This window comes from Exophiala bonariae, assembly GCF_035927105.1.
Source record: "Exophiala bonariae strain CCFEE 5792 chromosome Unknown scaffold_2, whole genome shotgun sequence".
Classification (NCBI taxonomy): domain Eukaryota; kingdom Fungi; phylum Ascomycota; class Eurotiomycetes; order Chaetothyriales; family Herpotrichiellaceae; genus Exophiala; species Exophiala bonariae.
Window position 1 is genome coordinate 423621 of NW_027042477.1, and position 14872 is coordinate 438492.

Here is a 14872-nt window from a genome sequence, read left to right on the forward strand (position 1 = left end):
TCAGCATTCGTCGGCTCATTCATCGCAACTAATTTGGAGATTTTCCAATCATCTCAGATGTAAACATATCCAAACACGAACATATTGTTCGGAGTATGTAGTAATAGGAGGCTTTCGTGCACAATCTGAACTCGATGAAAGTACGACTCTTGTTTTGGGAAGTACAATTGTGACCGAGGAAAAAGACTAGCGCATCACGTAGGCAGCTATCGCCCTCATTTAATGACTAGTGATACATCCCTTTCACGAAAATTTACCAGTCTTTTCCAGTTCTTGTTGCTTGTACCACGCAATGCCTCCGCCGGCAGAGCAGACTCTCTCAATGCTCAACGACATGACCTCAACTGTGTTACCCCAAGGATCTTGCATATACACGCCCTTCTGGCCATATAACCCGTACCTACTATAATCCATCCAGTCGCCAATCTGCTTACCACCATCGCTGATGACGTTCTTCAACAACCCTTCTGGATCAGGATCGGTAATGCAGATGTGGAAGTAGCCAGGTCTCGTGAATTCGAATTCTTGGCCACGAAATGCCGGTGCAGGGTCGATAAATTGAAATAGCTCTAGGCCCACGCCATTGCCAGCTGTAAGGATAGCAAACTTCAGCTCCTTCAAGGTGTCGGGGTATGAAACAAAGATAGTCTCGAAAGGCGTGGGGTCTTCTGATCGTTTAAAGTGCCTGACGGCTCCAATGAGCTCGAAGCCAAAATTTCGCATATACCATTTCGTGAGCGCCTCGAGATCCGTACAAGATATGGCAATGTGGTTGACTGCACGGTTGAAAGACATCTTGACCGGTTTTAATACTAATTAGGGTGTCGGAGGATTGCGTGGTTTGAATAGGTGGAACTGAGAATAAGTAGCTTTGGCTTCTTTGTCGATGGGACGAACTAGTTGCCAGACAGGGTCTCCTTGCTTGGTTTCGATCCCGAGACTGTTTGAAGAGGGGAGATTTGAGAGCATTTATGAGTGGAGGATAGGTTCAGTATTTACGGCAGTTACTAGGTACTAAGTCAAAAATGATCTGTGTCTAAAGTTCATCCCTGCTTTTAAGAACCCATGGCTCGACATATTAGGTTACAGTTCTTATTCCAGAGTCCGCATTGAGTTCTCAACTACCTAGACTCCTAATTGAGCCAGACTACTACTCAACAAGGCTCTTGTCTCACAGATATTACGACATGCAGCTGTGCCAGCTTCAAAGTTCTCCCAAAAGCTTCACATTATCCAATCGCGTGGTGAGATCCCGTCGATCGGACAAAAAGGGAAAGTTATAACGGGCGTTTCGACCAATCTGTCTTCTATTCACTCAGTTCTTTGCTGTAGTCTTCTGGACTTACGAAATTTGATAGAGCCAGATCGGCCCTTGGTTGTTAGCACCAAGTATCTCCAATATCGACAGAGAATAGGCTAGCTCCGAAGTCGACAGGTCAAGCAAGAACGCGTTCAGGCAAATTTCGACATCGATGAGTTTAAGGTGAGCATAACACTTGCATGACGAAAGTGATTGGATCAGAATTGGAAAAAGCAGCACTGGTCTTTTTGAGTTTTAGGCTCGATACGCCTACGTTGATAAGCCTTTAGCTGTGTTGACAGCGTTAGGAATTCAATTACGCGGAGCAGCAGGCTATGGAGCTAGAAGATGAACGAGAGCTCTGTACTTCTTAGATAAGCAAAACTCGAGACTCCGAATGCTCAAGTATGCACAGGGGAGCCACTGGGCCACTGAAGAACTGAGCGCAAAGCCTTTAACTGGATCTTCTTCGCGAGTTCATCTACCCAAGATGTACGCATCGCGATACATCACACCACGTACATTAAGGCTGGGTAGTCTTCTCTGGCACAATATGTGCCTCAGCAATAAGTTCTATAATCATGCCCGGTCCACATAGTCCACTTGTTCCCACAGTGGCCCATGTTGGCCTATGACCTCGCCACTTCCTCCTCCAGATCTCCATCATGGTGGGCTCTAGAGAGACGTCAAGCAAGAAACACTGGATTTTATGTGCCTTCCAAAGTCCTTCCGTCACACCTGCTGCTTTCAGTGCAGTGTCAACGTTGTCGAAACATCCCTCAATCTGCTCAGCTGCGGTCGCCGTCGCGCGCTTTTGGCGGTTAAGGCCAGGTTGCCCTGAGGTGATCACTAATTGGGCACCGACAGGCAAGACGACGGCGTGGGAGAAACCCGTGGCCTCGTATAGTTCCCCTAGGGGACCGGGGGATTGAAAATACTGTGCGGTCGACATATCTCCTTCCTTATCAAAGGTTTTGATGAGTGGGCAAGTGAGATTGTTTGTCTGGGAGTTGACGAATTTCGGGAATGTCGAATTTTCAAATTGCGGTGTGGCCGTTGAGCCTTTCGAAAGATGGCCGAGTTGACCAACTTTGACTGCTTTTGCAGAGGACAAGGAGGCACTACTGGTGAGTTTTATATCTTGAAGTGGACTCTTGGCCTCATTTTTCAATTGACCCAAAGACCCTTACATCTATTACATTATTGTGACAATGGGCATCTGAGCCGTTGATCTTAACCAAACTCATTTGCTAGACTCCAGCTTGTGGGAGTCTTCAAGAGTACTTAGTACTTCGTCATGTCACCAGCGGAGGGACTGGAGGGACAAACCTGGCTAGCCAGGAAGCGAAAATATTGATTGGTTCGCTCCTGGTTTCTTAATCCGACGATGGTGCATGGATCGTCGTAGGTCGGAGGCAACCCCCAAGAGCTTCCATACATGCAGCTCGCTAGCGCTACAACTGTCCTTCGTACCTCTTGTTGCTAATTCCAAGCGGTCATTTATTATCAAACGAAAGTTCTAAGTTGATTACCTAATTAATTGGAAACCGCGGTGAGCTTAGAGCATACTCTGATTATATTGGTAACCACAGCCAAACTGCGGGTCCCATCGGATTACGTCGAGAGGTAGCACAACCAGACCCCTTGATTGCTATCTAACTGGTCTAAACACTTGGGACAGGGAGACAAAAAGGTTCAAGGATAGGTCCAATCGATCTGGAATAAGTAACGGTATGGACAATTTATACGGGTCTACAATATGTCCATAAAAGGCGTTCTCTTGCATCCGGAGTACGTGAATCTGGTGAGGACACCTGCCAAACAAAACAGAAGAACCATGATAGACAGCGTGCGCAGCGTAACAATAACCGGGGGCGATTTCGAACTTGTGTCCAAAGCTCAGTCCATAGAATACGGGACTTGATCACAGCTTGGTGCGTTATCCTGCAACGTTGTCAGTTGTGGGGGACGACCGTCCCCAATGCTCAGACCAATGTTCAGGGACTTACGGCTCATTTATGCCTACAGCTATATGTACAAAATGTTCTGCGAAGAGCCTCACCAGTATTTCAATCTCTGTCTGTTCCAATTTGTTCTTCCAGCTTTTGTAAGTGCTTAGATAGATCTACAACTTGGGTCCACCGTTGTACGGCAGTTCTTACATGTGATTGTAAACGACCACAATGTTCATTCTATTCTGTCTTCAAAACATGGGCTTATTCGCACATACAGCTAAAGTGGGAGGACGTCGTATTCTGTTTCATGGATCAAACTTTGCCAATGCAGGTCTTTCGGGTCTTCGGAGTGCAGAAGTCTCCTCCTCCACAGCTCACTTGAAAGCTTGCATGCGCCGTCCAGATTCTTGAATCCATGCCTCTTCTTACTATCAAACCATGCGAGCATTCGACTCTGCAGTTGTGGTGTGGTACACTCAGCGGAGATCACCAGACAGGGCCAAGTCCAAATGCAGCCTTTGGGCCGGTTTCCTATCTCTTCAGACGATTCTAGATGCTCAATCGCAATTTCAACCAAATCTTGCAACTTACATGGCATCTTTCCGTGAATCACACGGTGGAAATGTATCAGAGTTGCATATTTATAGATATAGGAGTAGTGAATGAGCAGTTTCGCCGAGCGCCCGTCAAGCCCTTGCGTTGACACGCTTTCGGGAGAGTACAGTAAGATTTCCATCTCAAGCCTGTCCAATATTGTGGGTGATGGGTATGGCTTGACTGAGCTGAGATTGTTAATCTTGGAAACAATCTCTAGTATAGACAGAGTCATTCCATGAACCGATCCAATATAGTCCAGTCCAGGAGGCCATAACGTCTTGAGGTCGACATCACTTTGAGTGTTTCCGAGAATGCTAAGACAAAGATGTGTCTCGTAGATACCCTGTGCGACATGGCTGTTTCGAATCAGGTGCGGATTGGCGAGGATGGCGAAATTCAAACCCTTTATATGGGCTCTCCACTCACCTCCCTGGCCGAGTACTCCTGCTTGGAACACAAATGTTATGATGGCCGCCCAGACGCATTCGCTCTTGGCCTGGCCCTTCTCCATGCACTGGCGCAGATGGTAAAGCGCGAGCTGTCGGTGTTTGGTAGCGAGCTGATTAAAGTGGCTTTCGGGACCTTTTAGGATCGAAAGGTTGAATGCCGAAGCAGCACAGATGCCGTGAAACACGGCCATCTCTGCAGTTGACTGTTGAAGTCCTGAGTTTAATCCAGCCAGCGCGATTGGCATGAACATATTGTGCTGGGGTTTATCAATTCTTGCAACTGGTAACATCCCCAAGTAAAGCGAAGTAATCCAGTGATGGATGAGCCCCTTTTGCTCAGCTGGTGCTTTTATGAACTCAATACGGGGAATACTGCGAAAGTAGCAGTCGCTGTCCTGATCAAAATAGGATTTTTTCAAGTCATGATCTGGAGAAGAAGTGGCTTGACAATCGTCAGTAGATATTGATGAAGAATCTGGGCCATAGCCGGAGCCCTCGATAGGCCTATTCAAGGACGAATTGGCTGAGGTCAATGGTGCCGACGTGTCTAAAAATGATTGAGGGTAAGCCGATGGTGACAACATGTCCAGGACCAGAGGAAATGCGAGGGGGAAAGACTCTTCTGAATAAGCTCGATAGTGATTCCGCGCTACTTGGCTGGCCGAGTGCTCATGTAGCTGCGGCATTGGAGTATCACAAGAATTTGGTGATTGTAAACGTATATCGGTGCTGGTGTTCCCTGAGCCTTCTTCACCATAATAATACAAATTAGCTGAATCATCGTTGGTAGAGCTGAGGGCTGATTGGTCTATGCATTGAGTAGACGAATTAATCTGACAGATAGACGGCACCGAGTCGAAGACTCGGTGGTGGTTAACCACCAACGGCTGAGAGTAGAAGACAGAGAAAAGGTCTTTGAAGGAGGACGTGCCAGACTTCGACTGCACGGCGTTAAGCTCGTGTTGAATCGAAGCGACTTCTGCACGAGTGAGCTTGGGAGGGAGAGTTATTTCTGCTGGAGGCATTCTGGACCTTTGGGAATGTTTCCGTCTGGTCTTGCAGGATGGCTGCCTGCCTTCGGGACTTTCTGGAAGATCCATCCACGTCAACTTGATGTTGTACCCATTACAAATAATGCGAGCCATCTCACACCGTTTGCAATGTGGTCGACCTTCGTCACATTTCACACGGCGATCTCGACAGGTCCAACACCCACCATATGCTTTACTGCCCCGTTTTGAGCGGTGTTGGGGTGACGAAATAGTCTCTAGTAGGGTGTTCATTGAAGAAGATAGTCAATACTTCGCCGAACAGACTAGTACAACTTCTTCTAGACAACTTGAGCTGAATACTTAGCAATCCAGTTTATTAGGATGAGTGAGTCGTCCATTTGCAAAGGCGGGCTTAGATGGGAAAAGATTCAGGGGACAGGAACAAATGGACCTTGATAGACTTTACCGAGGACGATGCCGAGGCGCTCACTCAATTGGGCTCCAGAATTGATTCAGATAGGCGATTGGCCTTAGCTGGTAAGCATGGACACGAATTTGGAGGGAAAGTGAGGAGTTGGCTCGGGTCTATTGCATCTGTGGCTAGCACCCGCGTCAGGCTTATGGTAGCTTGGAAGGGGTGGTCATCCTGCTATGAGCCCAAGCCAACTCGCACCTCCTCCCCGCCCATCAAGCCCTCGTAGTTGATGACCGTTGGCCAATGAGCCCATTGTGAGTCGTGACGAGAACAATCTCTGGGAAAAATGGTGCCGTATTCAACTACAATGTGGGTAGAATGGCACAGATTTGGTCTGATCCGCGAGGAGTGTCTTCTCTTTTGTGGGGTTAGAGATAGCAAACGGGAAAGCTTAAGCTTCTACCCGTACGGAGTACGAGGTACAAGGTACCTATTAAACATGGCACAAGAACTACGATCGTGGCATTTCAATCCACCACAAGCATTATTACCATCTCGGGCTCCTTTGCAAGGCGGTCGTCGGGCTCCCTGCAATTCATGAATTGGAACCTCGCGCTTCAGTAACTAACTTATCCACTTTGATATCCTTCGTCAAAGACAAATCCACACCTCGATCGGCGCGTCTCCAGCGACTGACACAGACGCGAATCTACTCACCAGAAACCTCCATAACGCCTGGGAAGAATAACTTGAGCCGCTATCGTGCCTCTCGAAGCTTCAGGCAATGTCACTATCGCATGCAGTACGTCTTGATTGACCAGCGCAAATATCGATCGCTATCCATGTTCGAACTTGGGATAAAGATCTCAGGATCCGTACTCTAGATTTCATTAAGCCCATGCGAACTTGCACTACCTGAAGTTTCAAGTGGTAGAAGAACAAACAGACGACCCAGCACGGATCACGCATCGTCGGTCTGAGAAATGTTCAAGAAACACAAGGCCAGCATATCTATAATGACGCCATCAGCAAGGCTAGGAAAAGTACGCGAGGTTACTGCGTAACGAATTTATGTAGTATCGAGATAACACCGCCTTATTCACTTTCTTCTAACCTCGCTTCCAGAATCGCGGTAGAGGAGCAACATTGTAGAGAATCGAGGAAAATCCGGCATTTGGCTGGAGAGTCTAGTTTCGTGAGAACACCATAGTAGAAAGTTCAGATAACATCCAAGAGGGTTTTTGCAGACTCTTGGTGGATCTGACCCTCCGACTTTGCGTCGCCTCATATCATCGTGTAGGTGGCTAATTCGACGTGACCTGTCACGACCTTTCCCCATCTTGAGGGCAGTGCAAATATCCTGGAGGTCTTTTTGACCGGGACATGAGTTCAATGCTCTTCCCCATTCACATCGAGAGCGAGCGTGCTAATGTTCTTTTCAATACACCCACAGGTAGAAAAAAGAGGGTTATTAATTACGCTTATTAGGTGGTCTCAGAAATCTGTGATAGTTCTACGTATGTGAAAGGCTACGTTGTGGCTAACGCTCTATGCGCATCCGTACGTTCCCATCAAGGTTCGATGTTCCTGGATCGAGATCGAGTTCGAAGACCTCATAGTTTAATGCTAAAAGTCTGAATGTACCCCACCACTGGGACAATTTGGTCGTGCGAAGTATTGATCAACAGCCTGGCTCGCTAGGACATCGGAGCACGTATCCGATATGTGACCAGACTGTATGTTCGCTCATCATCGCGTCGAAACATTTGCACCCTTTACTCGGCGAAGGAACATCAATTGATTATTGTTATGTATTGACAAATTGTGAACGATAAATACCGCAATCCTAAGCTTCCCCTGTCGTGCCAAGGGGGCGCCATTGAGATCCTGCCGTCCCTGTCACCTGGACCTGCGAGCACGATCGAGGACGGCGCGTGGGTGTCTTGTCGCTACGGACAGAATACCGACAATTATCATCAGCCTTCAAATTATACCTGTCCAGGTCCTCACCAAAAGAATCTTTGTCGCACCTTTCTTGCTGCTTCGTCTCAGCAGTTCGACGTCGATGCGTGTACTCAGTGTTGGATTTTTGAATTTTTGAACCCGAAGTTCAGGGTTGCCGGATCGTCATTCCACACATGAATCCATGTTCGTTGACGATCTTTCCCAGCCGACGCCCACTTGGAGCTCGGAAATTCTACTTGGCATCTCCTTGGTACTCCCACGCCGAGCTCTGGGCAGTGGGAAATCGCCCTCAAGAGGAAGCTACTCATTGGCTCGCTGCCAGTAGGCCGCTGCTTCTGTCATCTTATCTGATCAAATCTTACAGACACTATGAACCGAGTACTACGTATTGAAGTCTTCGTCGCCACCAAATTCGGGGTTGATGCTGTTGTGGCTCAAGGGGGACTCCACCAAGAAACCCACACGATAGCATGCCGACTATCGGTAATAGTCTGCACGCGCTTCATCGAACCACAATATGAGATCTTCTGAAGTGTGCCAATCCCCGCCTGAAAAAAAAGACGATGCCCAGGACATGGCCGGTGCCTGTCGCGACCACCTGGGCATTTTTTTTCCAATCTAGTGCGAAGTTATATACCTTGTCTTTGGAGGGTGCCATGCCGATCAATGACTAAATGAAAACCTATCCAAAGTATTAAAGTCTCGCCCACCCCTTCTCTATGTCCATCTAATCTTATCAATTCTTCACCCTTTACAACCTAGGCATTCCACTAAGCCAAGTATTTGCATTAACATGGGTATACTCGATAGGCTACGGCCTGACCCCAGTGCAGGGTCGCCCGAAATCATTAGAAGTTCTTCTGTCACTGCCAACGAAAAACATGGCTCGACGGGTGGTGAACCAATCGTGCTCGATGCCGATCAGTCGAAGAACATCAAGTCTGTCGCGGCCGAGGACTCTGACAACAGTGATGAGCTCGTGCACAAGGACATGCAGACTGGTGTCCAGAAGATCGAGGGTATGGCTCAAGTTTGGCCAAAATGGGCATTGTACTTTACATATGCCTGGTAAGTCACGCTCCCAGGCTTGCGTTCTGCTGCAATGCTGACAATACTAGGGTTTGGGTCATCTACTTCATTGACGCTTTTGAAGGCCCAACTGGTTGGCAATTGACACCGTATGTCACCAGCGAGTTCTCCCTACACGGTCTCACTGCCATCACCGGAGTTGTCGCTCAACTGGTTGCTGGACTATCCAGACTTCCCCTCGCCAAGGTGCGTGCCTGTCAAAGCTCACTCTAATGGTTCAGTCAACTAATCATGTACACAGCTTATTGACGTCTGGGGACGCCCTGAAGGCCTTGCAATATGTGTGACGCTCATGACTCTTGGATCCATTATGATGGCAGCTACAAACAATGTTCAAACTTATGCTGCGGCGGAAGTCTTCAGTCAAGCAGGGTAAGTCTGTCTTCATTGCTACTGACCAGAACGAGTATTCTGATCAAGTTGGTGCAGTGGGAACAACCGAAATTATATCCTGAGCGTGCTCCTTGCCGATACTTCGCAGCTCAAGAATCGAGGACTTATCTTCGCCTACATCGCCTCGCCATACCTAATCACAACCTTCACATCTGGCTACTTTGCACAGGCAATGCTCAACGGCCCCGGATGGCGCTGGGCGTTCGGAATCTTTTCTATCCTCCACCCAGTGCTCAACCTACCACTGATCGTCCTATTGATGTACTATCAACGAAAGGCCGTCAAGGCGGGCCTTGTGCCCGTTCGCGATTCCGGCCGCACGATACTGCAATCGATCAAATTCTACGCGGTCGAATGCGATGCCATTGGCTTGTTCCTCATCATCACTGGCCTTGCACTTTTCTTGCTGCCATTCAGTCTTTTCCCGTACCAAGGCCTAACACTTTCGGAGCAATGGTCTTCCGCTCTGGTGCTTTCAATGCTGATTCTAGGCTTCGTCATCATCATTGCCTTCGTCATCTGGGAATGGAAGTTTGCGCCAGTCACATTCATTCCGTTCCACCTGCTAAAGGATCGGACAATCCTCGGGTGCGCTTTGATCGCTGCCATTTTGTTCATTGAGTTCTATATCTGGAACAGCTATTTTGCCTCATTCCTGCAGGTTGTGCCGGGCCTTAATGTTGTGCAGACTGGATACGTCCTAAATATCTACAGCATGGGCGCTTGCTTCTGGAGTTTTATCTCGGGCTTTATCCTACGATATACAGGCGACTTCAAGTGGCAATCTCTGCTCTTCGGCATGCCGCTCACGTTTCTTGGTATTGTACTTATGATCGTCTTCCGCCAACCAGATGTCAACATTGGCTACATCGTCATGTGCCAACTGTTCATCGCTTTCGGAGGTGGTACGCTCGTTATCTGTCAACAAGTTGGCGCCATGGCAGCCACTACTCATCAATATATCGCCGTTGTTTTGGCTATTCTGTCAGTCTTCAACTCCATTGGTGGGGCCATTGGCGGCTCGATCGCTGGCGCTGTGTGGGGAGGAACCTTTACCTCCGACCTTGCACGATACCTCCCGGCAGAGAGCCAGACCAACGCGACCATCATTGCGGGCAGTCTAGTTGAGCAGCTCAGTTATCCTGTAGGAGATCCAACGAGAGTTGGCATCCAGAATGCTTACGGTAATTCTCAGAGAATCATGTTGATCGCGGCTACCGCAATCACTGCTCTGGGCTTTCCGGCTGTTCTCATGTGGCGAGCTATTGATACTAGGAAGAGGAAACAGGTCAAGGGCAGAGTGTTGTAAATATACAAAGTGGTCTCAGAGACTATCTTGTCATCAAATTATTGTCATGTCGGCAGGTTGGACATTGGAGACCTAACTCCCTTACCTAATTACTCATTCATTTAAATGAATACCGAGGTCTTTTACACATATGCTGAAGTTTCAACGCAATCACTGTCTTCTTCCCACATATTTCGTTTTCACCAACAGCGCTGGAAATCACAAGTAAATGATAGAAGTGCTCGTCAGTGGGATGTGCTGCTTTATACCACGAATTCTTCGTTAACCAAACATGGCCATCTGCACAATACCAGGTTTTAGCTTGGTAGGGACTCGAAGCCTATCGTCGAGCTCTTCCCAGTGTGCACCGGTGATTCTCCACCAATTTGATGACGTGGTCTGTTGCTTCTTGGCCGAATTGTGACGTTGGTCACTGAGTGGAGACACAAGGTTGTGTTCGCAACATTCGGTGGTTGTACAATATCAACTCGTTCAGCTGAACGAGATGTGCTGGTCGACGCGAGCAGAATACGGGTGCTGCCCGCTATAAGGGTCGAATTGCGTGGTCCTGCCAGAAGTCGTTAATCATCTTAGTTCATGTTCATGTGTGAAACTTCATCATTGAGAAAGTAGACAAATGTTGTGCGTCGGCCTCGCCTTGGTCAAGTCAACATCTCCATAGCCAAAGATGATACCCTCGTTGGTAATTAGTTACTGAGGGCAACTTAACCTAAGTAAATGCGCAGTACAGTACCTAACGGATAAGTGCCAGTTGAATGGCGAGAAATAAAGGGGCTCTTTCCCGCCGCACAGCCTTGTCAAGGACCCTCAGGCCATCCGATTGTTGCAAGCAGTGGACAAGGGGCTCCTTCGAGCCCGCGGGCGATTTGGTCCATCCGTGCCAGTGGCGCCTAGCTTCTTTATAAGGAGTCAACTGACTAGCATGCAGTATAGAGACATGTCGTACACGTCGTACACGCCCGTTGTATCACACCAGTGCCGTTTGAAGGCGGCTGCAGTCTTGCACCAGCTATTTCCGAGCTCTAAAATCCAGGCTCAGCCTCAGTTTCTTTGATCTCTGCAGAACAGGCTTGAGGCTGTTCTAATACTTTGCAGCAAAGAGGTGTTCATTCTTCTCATGTACATTATGTTGTTATTCTTGTCGTCTCCCATGATAGTGCCCCGATTATGGGCCCGCTGTCTCCTGCTGCCAGCGCTTGCGCAGTGATTGGGGCTGCTGATGTCGGTTTACAAGCCGGCACAGGGTCTATCCGTTTTCTGAGTGATATCAAAGATGCACCGGCGGAGGTAGAGAAGTTGCGCCTCGGCCTGCAAGAAACCACACCTATTGTGGAAGCGTCAAAAGACTACCTAGAAACTCTCAACAATGGCGCGCCGGACTCTTAGGCATCTCTTGAAAACTCTGGTCTTGACAAAGCAGTTTCGCTCTTTGCCTCTTCTATCAGAAACCTAAAGCGCGAACTAGAGTCACTCGTCACCATCGCTAGGAAGCATCGTGGCCCAAGCAAATCCTACGGACGGATTCAGTGGTTACTCGATACACGTAGAGTTGCCAAAGCACAACAGAGTCTTGAGAAGTCAAAATCAACATTGAATACTACTCTGGCTCTGGTTGGAAGGTTCGTATATTTATTCGCCGGCCATGCTGGCCTCAACCGAGTTCTCCGATTTCTAACTTTGGTCTAGACGAGATGCTGCTCTTACAGCACAGGTCTTCGAACGCACTATTAACCGAAGTCTTCAAGCTCTAATATCGATTTTGAATCACAGGTCGATTTCAATTAGTCAAGGCCAAAAGAAACTCTTAGTACATCAGCAGAGAACCATGCTAGGCAGTACTGGCCATGGTAGAGATATGAAAGCGGTACAGAGAGATCTTTCTCAAGCAAGCTCGATCTCTCGCCAGGAGCACAATAAAACCAGGAAGCAACTCACTCATGTCCACAGAGCCCACTTGACCAAGATGGATGTCCTGAGCTCCAAAATTGATGATCTGCACCTCAAAATCTCGGAACAAGCTGCGGTGGAAAAGATCAGTGGGCGAAAGATCTTCTTTTTGGGAGAAAGCAAGGAGTCAGTCTTGACTCAACTTGTTCTTATGAAGGATCAGGTCCATGAAGCTGTTCTTTACGGTCTCTCACAGGACACCGACGGAGTTGCGGCAGGTCGGCTGTACTGACTACAGTCGGAGTACGACAACCTTGTCTCATCGGCGGCTCAAGAAATTGCAGCGCTCTCTCCTGGATCTACGACAACCTCATTCGACACCTGGTATGGCAGTGGGTTCACAATACACAAATGAAAAATCGTGCACGCAGACAGGTCCACGTCGCCATAAGAGAATCCACGGAGCCATCATGGGAGCTAGCGCGGATGCAGATGATCTTGATCGGGAGACGTTGAGAAAGCGGCCGCGCAGAACTTGGAAACCTTTGGCATATGATGGGCCTCCGGGAAGCTGCGCTTCAACATTCCAGGCGTCAACATTGGTCTGGAAGGTATTGAAAACTCCCAAGAAGTGAGCTTGTTTTTCAAATCAGCTGCTGCGAATTTCTGTAAAGCCAGCATCTCTGCACGTTTCATCAAGGAGGTCACCGGCGGATGCGAACCAAGGTCCTGTACGCAACTCAATGCTTTCACCGTTGTCCAAGACAATAAGAGACGCAACAGGCTCATGTTATTTGGCACCGTTCGAGAAGTTGATGGGGCCTTCCGTAACGTAGAGATATCTCCATATCACGTATTTGATGACGATGCTAGCGGAGATGGGCGAGTATTCGCTTGTATCGGCGTGAGTTTTATCTATTTTCCCGCGTGTCACGCGGGAACAACGATAGAAAGTCTTGTTACTAATATACTGTCTATAGTTAGCAGCAAGATTCCGCCGGACAGACCTGTTACGATATTTTGATAGTCAGAGTATTGGAATTATGAATCTGGAGTGAGTGCATTCAGGTCCCACTTTTCAAACACTGAGCTTGCACAGCGATGGCTTCAGCGCGCTTTCAGGGTTCTGGCAGGGGATTGTGGACATTCCTTTGATGTTTGCGGATTCTAGTTCTGTGGCGATGCTAGACTACTCTGCGGAAGTTTTCGCCGAGTTCGACATTTGTGATGACTCTGAAAACTCAGTACCTACAGGCTGCTTGAGAGCCCATAACTCGAATCTAGACAGGATGGTACGTATGATGGGGGACATCATTCGAGTTCTTGAAGCGAAGAACTTCGAACTCGAGGAACAGGGTTGTTCCCAAAGCACATCGTTGCTCAGTTTGTCAGTTACACGAGGCAAATATTCAACTGAAATTTGCCGTCTGCTCTGCGAAAACGGCGTCAACGTTTACACGACAGATAAATGTGGGAGAAATGCTCTGGATCGAGCGATGTACTCACAATGTGGACAACGGGGAGAGGAGGGCTTCCTCGAAGAGAGACTCGCTTTCTAGATAGAGGCAGGGGTCGATCTGCTTCAAATTACCAGACAGGGTGTCACGCCGTCTGCACTTGCCACTGTATTGGACTGTTGGTATGAGTGGTGCAGAGCCTTGGAACGCAACGGACTGAACATTGATGATGTATTGAGAGACGAAGCGCGTCTGTGGATCTTGTCGGACGGAGACAGCGAGCACGGTGAGGATGAGTAAGGAGCTGAATATCCAAGGCTTTCATGTCCCAAGTACAGAAAAAGACCACCGCTATGGCGCTATGATTTTTGATGCAACTCTTCGGAATCGTTGGCATCAACACAGCAACCGACTGCCGAGCTCATGGACAACAACGCGCAAAATACAGGGGATATTTGATCATGAATCATATGTCTGTTTGATACCCACCTAGTATGAATAAATTCTCAACATATATGAAGAGTACAACGGTACCACATAGTCATCGTGCTCCACCCGTCCAATACCTTTGACATCGTATCACCATATGCACAAATCCAGGCATGTTGACAAACCCACATCCAGGGAGGGAAGAGGATCCAGATTCCAGCGTACCCCATTCATTTAACAACATACCAACAAGGGCACAAAATGAGATATTTCACGCAAGCCGGATCCAAGACAGTAGAATACCTGACTAAATGGAGAAAGATTGGGGGTCGTCCGCTATCTAACCTAGGTACCTACTCACATGACCTGAGATCAATCTGGTCACCATGATACGGTGCCATGGCTCAGATAGTATCCGTTAACCAGCTTCCATTCTGAACGCGTCGAGGCAATGACGGCCTAAGTAGTAATCGCTGACAGTGGATCTGCTGCTGAGAGCGTACAAATCTCACTCTCCGTTCCACGAGACCCTTCCGGCCCATCCATCCATCCAACAAATCATGCACACTCTCACACCTCCCCAGTAACCTCACCTAACCTCCACCTTCCCAATTCTACCTCGCATGCCGGAAATT

The 14872-nt window shown here is 48.2% G+C and overlaps 6 protein-coding genes across 6 annotated transcripts; 3 read left to right on the forward strand and 3 right to left on the reverse strand.

Annotated features, from left to right (window-relative positions):
- Window positions 1-243: 243 nt before the first annotated feature.
- On the reverse strand, window positions 244-795 carry LTR84_004666 (uncharacterized protein; the record flags this gene model as incomplete). The annotated part of the gene is made up of 1 exon (XM_064848241.1): window positions 244-795. The coding sequence occupies one exon, from the start codon at window positions 793-795 to the stop codon at window positions 244-246; it is 552 nt and encodes a 183-aa protein (XP_064710865.1).
- Window positions 796-1823: 1028 nt separating this feature from the next.
- LTR84_004667 (uncharacterized protein) lies at window positions 1824-2252 on the reverse strand (the record flags this gene model as incomplete). The annotated part of the gene is made up of 1 exon (XM_064848242.1): window positions 1824-2252. The coding sequence occupies one exon, from the start codon at window positions 2250-2252 to the stop codon at window positions 1824-1826; it is 429 nt and encodes a 142-aa protein (XP_064710866.1).
- A 1280-nt stretch (window positions 2253-3532) lies between these two features.
- LTR84_004668 (uncharacterized protein) lies at window positions 3533-5326 on the reverse strand (the record flags this gene model as incomplete). The annotated part of the gene is made up of 1 exon (XM_064848243.1): window positions 3533-5326. The coding sequence occupies one exon, from the start codon at window positions 5324-5326 to the stop codon at window positions 3533-3535; it is 1794 nt and encodes a 597-aa protein (XP_064710867.1).
- A 3140-nt stretch (window positions 5327-8466) lies between these two features.
- On the forward strand, window positions 8467-10464 carry LTR84_004669 (uncharacterized protein; the record flags this gene model as incomplete). Its single annotated transcript, XM_064848244.1, has 4 exons — window positions 8467-8741; window positions 8792-8948; window positions 9004-9134; window positions 9192-10464. The coding sequence occupies 4 exons, from the start codon at window positions 8467-8469 to the stop codon at window positions 10462-10464; spliced, it is 1836 nt and encodes a 611-aa protein (XP_064710868.1).
- Window positions 10465-11631: 1167 nt separating this feature from the next.
- On the forward strand, window positions 11632-11850 carry LTR84_004670 (uncharacterized protein; the record flags this gene model as incomplete). The annotated part of the gene is made up of 1 exon (XM_064848245.1): window positions 11632-11850. One exon carries the CDS (start codon window positions 11632-11634, stop codon window positions 11848-11850), a length of 219 nt encoding a protein of 72 aa, XP_064710869.1.
- A 577-nt stretch (window positions 11851-12427) lies between these two features.
- Window positions 12428-13910, forward strand: LTR84_004671 (uncharacterized protein; the record flags this gene model as incomplete). The annotated part of the gene is made up of 4 exons (XM_064848246.1): window positions 12428-12629; window positions 12942-13255; window positions 13332-13405; window positions 13451-13910. 4 exons carry the CDS (start codon window positions 12428-12430, stop codon window positions 13908-13910), a joined length of 1050 nt encoding a protein of 349 aa, XP_064710870.1.
- Window positions 13911-14872: the final 962 nt, after the last annotated feature.